Source organism: Myotis myotis, unplaced genomic scaffold (genome assembly GCF_014108235.1).
Source record: "Myotis myotis isolate mMyoMyo1 unplaced genomic scaffold, mMyoMyo1.p scaffold_m19_p_8, whole genome shotgun sequence".
In the NCBI taxonomy this organism is placed as follows: domain Eukaryota; kingdom Metazoa; phylum Chordata; class Mammalia; order Chiroptera; family Vespertilionidae; genus Myotis; species Myotis myotis.
In genome coordinates this window covers 25,962,667-25,970,290 of record NW_023416390.1, presented here as the reverse complement: position 1 = coordinate 25,970,290, position 7,624 = coordinate 25,962,667, and the positions used below count along the sequence as shown (strand labels likewise).

The following is a 7,624-nucleotide window of genomic DNA, read 5'->3' as shown; positions in this document are numbered from 1 at the left end:
TAAAGACATTCTTTAGAATGAGCGTCACTATGTCGCCTTTCTGCACCTTCTATTTCTTCCTCCTATTCACATAATTGTTCCCTTCCCTTTTCTCATAACTATCCCTTGCATTCACTTCCTCTTGGGGACACTATTTGGGCTTCTACCTGAATCAGTGCTTCCTGCAAAGCTATTCTTTTGGATCACAAATAAATGCTTATTGCCTTTCCCTTTAGTTTTGTAGTTTTAGGATAACACGAAGACAGCAGATTTTGAATCTGAAGGCCCTGTCAGGCTTAGGCCAGGGAAGCCCTCTTCACAGTGAAACATCTTGAGTTATAGGGCCTCTGGGGCCTCAATGGGGTTGGCCTCCTTGCTGACCTCATGTAGAGCCTGGAGTTTGAAAGGGAGCAAAGATGAGATAGGGAGTCAAGACTCAAAAATTCGTTATCCCACTGAGACAGTGAATGTTCTGAGTAAACATTGCTGACACCACTGCTGCATTCTGAGCGGGTCTGCCAGGAGTGAGGCTCCGGAGGGGATCGGCTTGAGCCTGGGTGCCTCAGTGCCAGGCTCAGCCCTGCCTCTGGTTGCTGTCTGTGCCTGCTTTGGCCTCACTGCCTCTGAGTCTCAGGCTCTTATCTGTACAATGTTGAAAACATTAAAATAAAAGGGAAACCTATAAAATGGGAGAAAGTATCTGCAAACCATGTATTGAATTACAGGTTGTCTTGAAGGCCAGGTAAGATAACCTATATGAGGTGTCCAGCCATAAGAGTTATTGGGGTGTTATTTGAGAATCTGGAGGTAAGAACATTTGGGGGAGAAGCCCAGGACAGAAGCCCAGGATAGCATCCACGGCCTATCTCAGCAAGGTCATGACGGAAGGCAAGGGATGGCAATAGTTGTTAAGTTAAATTCCCCTCATTCTCTAATCAAACTTTCCCTAACATGAACCACAGAGTCAGGGAACTTTGTCCTGCTTTAATTTTTTACTTAATTATCACTGAGATTTTACCAGCTTTAAGACTCACCTTTAGTCTTCCCATGTCTTTCCACTAGCAATAAACCCTTAAAGCAGAAGCCCATAGGTATTTTGCATAGATCAATCAGCAAGGTGTGTGCGATAGGGCTGAGCCCCCGCTTTAAAATCAGATAGAAAGAGAAGATCCAGGTACCACGAGGCAACAGGTCCATGATGGAGAGAAAACGGATCCTGGCCGGAGAATTAGAAGTGTGGAAAGCAGCTCTCCTGAATTCACAGTAACTGTGGACCATCTGTCAGGAGGCAAACTCACCCCATCATCTGGGGTTTAACTGTTAAATAACCCTCTTTCAGAGCCCTCTGGCGGATGCCTCACACCAGGAGTGGAAGCCATCAGGCATGTAGCAACTGAAAGCCGGGGATATGGAGGCACTGAGATTTTTGAGAACTTCGAGGTTGGAGGCTGTTGCCGTCTCACGGGCTTTTAGTGTCTATGATGACCTCATGTAGGAAGGACCCAGTGCCTTCTGGCTCCTGCTCACCTCCTGAACCTCCTCTCACTTAACTCCAACCACAGAGGCCTTGTTTGGGGTCGATTGAAAAGGCCAGCGAACTCTTTTCTTCTGCCCAGGTGCATTGGAGGCGCGCAGGTGAGTTGTCACCTGAGGCCGCCAGCGCGGCGCTGGGCGGGGCGAGGGGCGGGGAGGAGGGAGGGAGGGGAGGAGGGGGAACTGGGGGAGCGGCAGGGGAGCCGGCGGGGAGGAGTCTGCAAACTTTCAGTTCGAGGGCATTGTGGGAAGCAGCCCTGGTCCGAGGCAGATGCCTCACCTGTCAGCCGCGCCGGCTCCTGCACTTGGCTCTCGCCACTCGGCACCCGTCAGGCTGGGGCGGAGGCGGCCCGGTCACCATGGTGAGTGCCCGAGATCGGGGCGGCGCTGGCCCGGGAGTGAGCGCTCTGGCTCTCGAGAGGCACCTGCGGAGCCCGGCCCGGCGCTCCGTGGGGAGCTGCCGGGTCCCGCCGGGGTCCCCCGGCCCGTCCCCGTCCGTGCCTGTGGCCCAGCCGCCGGGACGGGGCGGGCGCGCCGGGGCACCCGGGACCCCAGCCGGGACTCTCGCGGCCACCTGGCGCCGCTGCTTCATTCATTCTGCCAATGTTAGCTGAGCACTTAGGCTGTGCCAGGCGGGGTGCCAGGCGCTGGGGATATCGCGGAGGATCGGTGGGGACCTAGCTCTCCGGGGCTCAAGTTCTAAGCGGGAGGTGTGGCTGGAGGGAGGCGTGTAATCCACCAGTAACAAGGAGAGTAAGCGCGCTGTCTTCGCAAACACCAGGAGGTGGAGGGTGGAGAGGCCAGTCTGCGGGGTGGGCGTGCGGGAAAGGCCGCTGTGAGGAGGTGGTGACGTCTGAGGTCTTGGAGGAGCCCTGCGGCGGTGGGAGCAGGCGGAGGAAAGGCCACAGAGAAGAAACCCTGGCCACATGAGGCCGGGCCTTAGAAGCCGAGTTTGGTTTTTACTCCATCTGAGTGGGGGATCCTTGGGAGCATGTTAGCAGGAAAACGGACCTTATCTCTTCTATATATTTGTTTTATATTCTTTTATTTATTGATTAAGGTATTACACATGTGTCCTTATCCCCCCTTGCCGCCCCCCACCCCCACCCCCGCTCATGCCCTCACCCCCCTGGTGTCTGTGTCCATTGGTTGGGCTTATATGCAAGCATACAAGTCCTTTGGTTGATCTCTCCGCCTTACCCCCACCCTCCCCTACCTTCCCTCTGAGGGGGTTTGACGGTCTAATGGATGCTTCTCTGTCTCTGGATCTGTTTTTGTCCATTAGTTTATGTTGTTCATTATATTCATATTTCTAAACGATCTTTTTGGCGGCTGTTGGAGGTTAGACGTGTGTATGTGTGTATGTATGCGTGTCTATGTATGTGCATGTATGTGTGCACGTGTATACGTGTCTCTCTGTGTGTGCATGTGTGCATGTGCACATGTATGTGTGTGTGCATGTGTATGTATGTATGCGTGTGTGTGTGTGTGTCTGTGTGAGTATCACAGTGGAAACAGGGAGACCAGTTGCAGTGTTGCAGGGGACAGGTCCGTGGATGCACTTGGGTGGAAGCGACAGCTTCAGGCACCTCTTGCTCTTGCCTTCCATCCAGGTAGCATTTTGAGAGCACAGTGGCCTGAGCTGCACCAGACCCACTTCATCAGGTGACCTCACTCTCCAAATCCCGGGAAAAGTGACCTGCAAGCCCCTGGTGGCCCGGACAGGAGGACCATGTGGGTTCAGACAGTTGATGGACAAGGAGAGAAAGGGAGAGCCGAGCCCCTGGACAGCAAGACCCAGGTGCCAGTTCCTAGGAGGAGGGCTTTGGCTGCACAGACTAGAGGCATGTAGAGGCACCGTTGTTTGTTTGCTGAGGGTTCCTGGTAAATACATGTGATGCAAAAAGGAGGCTGTAAATAATGGAGCAGCTCTCTTGGCTTGCTCAGGTTTCCCAAGGAACAAGGTGACCGTGAGCAGCAGCCCGCCAGCATCATTTGCCTGATGGGGGGTGGAATGTGGCCGTGGAGTTGCTGAGCAGCTGAAGACAGCTTCCATCCCAGGGGCTGCGGCGGGGCCCATGCTCTAGCACAGTGATGGTGAACCTATGACACGGGTGTCAGAGGTGACATGCGAACTCATTTTTTTGGTTGAATTTTCTTTGTTAAATGGCATTTAAATATATAAAATAAATATCAAAAATATAAATCTTTGTTTTATTATGGTTGCAAATATCAAAAAATTTCTTATGTGACATGGCACCAGAGTTAACTTAGGGTTTTTCAAAATGCTGACACGCCGAGCTCAAAAGGTTTGCCATCACTGCTCTAGCACCTGCTGTGGAGATTTAACTTTCTTGCTGGTGAAAATTGTGGTCAGTTGATCAGAAATGTGCAGTTTCCCTGGTTTTCCACCAGATCTTGCCCAACAGGAAATACTAATGTCTTGAGCACTTGTGATAGGCCAAGTGGCATGCACAACCCTTGCATTTATGATCTCTATCCTTGCAACAACCAGATGAGAGTAATTGTTGTGCTCTTTGCCTTTTACCTGGTTTGGCATGTTCTAGCAGCGTGTCCTTGGACAAGCCCTTGACCTCTCCATGCTAGTTTGCTCATGGAGACAATATTTGTTCTAAATTTGTAAGGCAGCGGTCCTTAGGAGTCCCTAAGACTTTTCAGAGGGCCATAAGGCCAAACTGTTTTCATGATAACACATGATATTATCTGCCCTCTTCATGTTCATTCCCATGTGACTGCACGTGGAGTTCTATTGAAGCAAATACAACAGAATGACCTTGGGTAGTGCATCTGTTGAATGCAGAAGCAGTTAGGAGAGTCCAAATGCCTCCTATTGAGCCAGAAATTATGGAGACTTGCTAAAAGGTAACAGTGCCACCCTTCTCAATATATATATATATATATATATATATATATATATATATATATATATATATATATATTTTGCTTTGGAAAATATTGTTACTCTTCATAAAAAGTTATCTCTGTTAGTGTGTAATAGCCTTTTTTTTTTTTTAAAAAATGAGCCCAGCCGGGCTGTGGTGGCTCAGTGGTTGAGTATTGACCTATGAACCAGGAGGTCACAGTTTGATTTCTGGTCAAAGCATATGCCAGAATTGTAGGCTCGATCCACGATTGTGCAGGAGGCAGTTGATCAATGATTCTCTCTCATCTTTGATGTTTCTATCTCTCCCTCTCCCTTCCTCTCTGAAATCAATAAAAATATATATAAAAAATAAATGAACCAGTTAATTTCTAAACTTTTTCTCTATTTAAATGTATAATATATGGCTACAACCTACATAAACAACAATTTGGGCCCTAGCCGTGGCTCAGTGGATAGAGTGCTGGCCTGCGGACCAAAGGGTCCCGGGTTCGATTCCAGTCAAGGGCATATACCTTGGTTGTAGGCTCCTCCCCTGCCTAAGCCCTGGTCAGGGCTTGTGCAGGAGGTAACCAATTGATGTGTTTCTCTCACATTGATGTTCCTCTCTGTCTTTTCCTCTCTCTTCCACTCTCCCTAAAAATCAATGGAAAAATATCCTCGGCTGAGGATTAACAAAACAAAACAACACAAACAAAAAGCACAACAATTTGGGGGCTGTCTATTTTTAAGAGTGTAAAGGCATCAGAGAGAGGTTGTGTGAGTTAATGCAGATGAAAATGCATAGAGCAGCTTGGCCTACTATAAGTGCTCAGTGACTATGATGTCTCATCTGTTTTTTCTGTCAAATGGTAGGGAATAATCACTGGTCCTCCCTGTTGCCCTGCAGCACTAGGCTTTTTTTGTGAGGGCCATTTTTTAACCCCTGTCTGTTCCTGACTCTTGCCAACTCTTACTCTAGGAAAACTGGCCAGTGCTTAGAGCATCCCACCTGGCATGTGCACACCGGAAAAGGTTCTGGATTCCACTCTGCGGGTGACCCAAGTTTCCAGCCCAGAGATTTCAGACCTCACACATCTTGGAGCTGTGTTTGTATTTGAATCATACTGTATGAATCAGCTTTGTACTTCTGCACCCTGCCTTTGTTTTAGAAATCTCTGCCTTGGAAAACAATGCTAGGGTTATTGTGTTTCAGGGGCCGGGAGCCCAGTGCACGTGCACATCTTACTGGGAAGAATTTGCTACTGAATGGTTAAAATGTTGATGGAAGGATTTTATTTTTAAATATATTTTTATTGATTTCAGAGAGGAAGGGAGTGGGAGAGAGAGATAGAAACATCAATGATGAGAGAGAATCATTGATCAGCTGCCTCCTGCACATCCCACACTGGGAATTGAGCCTGCAACCTGGGCATGTGCCCTGACCGGGAATCAAACCATGAGCTCTTGCTTCATAGGTTGATGCTCAACCACGGAGCCACACCGGCGGGGTGACGGAAGGATTTTTTAGTTTGTTTCTTTATTTTTCTCCCCTGTAAGAAGAGAGCAGTGAAAATTTATAGGGTGAATTTTAAAAGGCTTTGGGGACACCGTAAATAAAAATGCAAGCAGACTTTGCTTTATGCAGGCCACATGCTTCTGAAGAGTTGAAGTGACTTTTAAAACCATGTTGTGAACAAAACGGGAATTACCCATTGAAAGAAACTCCAATGGAAAGCCCTTTTGAAATGAGTAATCATCTTCTTGTGTTGCAGATTCAGTTCTCATAATGTATGTTATTTATCTAAACTGAGATAGACGGTTGTTGAAATGTCGAAGATTTCTTGCTGTGATTTTAAGTCTTTTTTAGAGAGACCTTCCCAAGCTGAACTGTGAAGCCATTTCTTTTCCAGAATTCATGTTAGTTTAAAGCAACATGTGTGCACCCTTCTTCTAAATCAGATAATTCCGTTTCCCGTGTTCATTGCTGTCTCTTTATGTTACATAGACATAGGAAAGGTGAAAAGGAATTGGGGAGGGTGAGGGAGGAGAGCCGCAACTATGAACCTGTAAATCCTGCCATGTGCCCCCTCCCCACCCAGTATATTAATTGTATTGTCTGTGGCATAAGTGAATTGTAATCAGGATTTTGTTATTTGGGCAGTTTAAATTCCAGTCTGAGGGTGAAGCAGTCTATTGCTGTAATGAGCTCTTTCCTCCCCTTGAGGCCCAGTCTGGGCTGCTGGCCAGCGGTTGGTGTGGGGGACAGGGGATTTGGAATAGGGAGGGAAATGACCCTTTGTGGTGTTCAGTTGTCCCAAGAGGGTTCACCCACTTCCCTTCCCACAGATCTCCCAACAACACGAGGGAAACTTGTATTTGCCTCTCGCCAGGACTGTTACTTCTGAGTTCCTATTACTCGTTTTTATGACAAATACTGACAAGAGCTTATGATTTTTATGTGGCATTTTACTAGCAACAGCTGGAAGGGAACGGTCAGCAGACTGCGTGTTTGCCACACTGTATCGTCAATGCTTGTCCCGTTGGGTCCCATGAATTATTTCATTATGGACAGAGAGAGGATAATAAAGTTATCCTTTCCCTTCTCACACACATCAAGAAAATCCCTTTAAGAGTCATGCATTTCTTGACATCTCCGTGAATCATTCCTTCACTTAAAAAAATCATTATAGTTCATTATAGTTGGCATACAATATTATACTAGTTTGAGGTGCACAACATAGAGATTTGACATTTATATACCTTATGATGTGATCACCACAGTAGGTCTAGTAACCATGTGTCCCCATACAAAGTTACGATGTTATCGGCTATAGTTCCCATGCTGTACATTCCATCCCCGTGGCTTATTTATTTTATAACTGGAAGTTTGTACCTCTTATTTCCCTTCATCTTTTTCACCCACTCCCCACCCCCCTTTCTCTGGCAAGCATCTATTTGTTCTCTGTATCTATGAGTTTCAAACAAAACAGAACAGAAACAAACTCCTTCCACTTTTTTGTTGTTACTACATTCAGAGTTTGTCCCAGAGATCTGGGGCCTATGAGGTTCCTCCTTCCCTGGGGCCTCTCCTTGCCTCTCACAGAGCCTCTCTTCCTGGTATATCTCAGTCTTCTCTGATGGAATTCTTTGTTTCCCCTGAAGTGTCCTAGTCATTTATTTACCCAGGAGAAACTCCCTAATCACCTTTCGAAGCCCCCAGACCCCAGA

At 47.4% G+C, this 7,624-nt stretch overlaps 1 protein-coding gene across 6 annotated transcripts in view; it reads left to right on the top strand.

The window, feature by feature from the left end:
• Positions 1–1,731: 1,731 nt before the first annotated feature.
• The window catches only part of AP1S3 (adaptor related protein complex 1 subunit sigma 3), an 84,270-nt gene continuing 78,377 nt past the window's right edge, over positions 1,732–7,624 (top strand). For 4 of the 6 annotated variants that reach the window (XM_036319329.1, XM_036319331.1, XM_036319330.1 and 1 more), the window contains exon 1: positions 1,732–1,874. In XM_036319329.1, the coding sequence (XP_036175222.1) occupies positions 1,784–1,874 (91 nt within the window). In that variant the 5' untranslated portion in view covers positions 1,732–1,783. The remainder of the gene's footprint in view (positions 1,875–7,624) is intronic. The other 2 variants (XM_036319332.1, XM_036319334.1) reach the window with 2 other exon arrangements.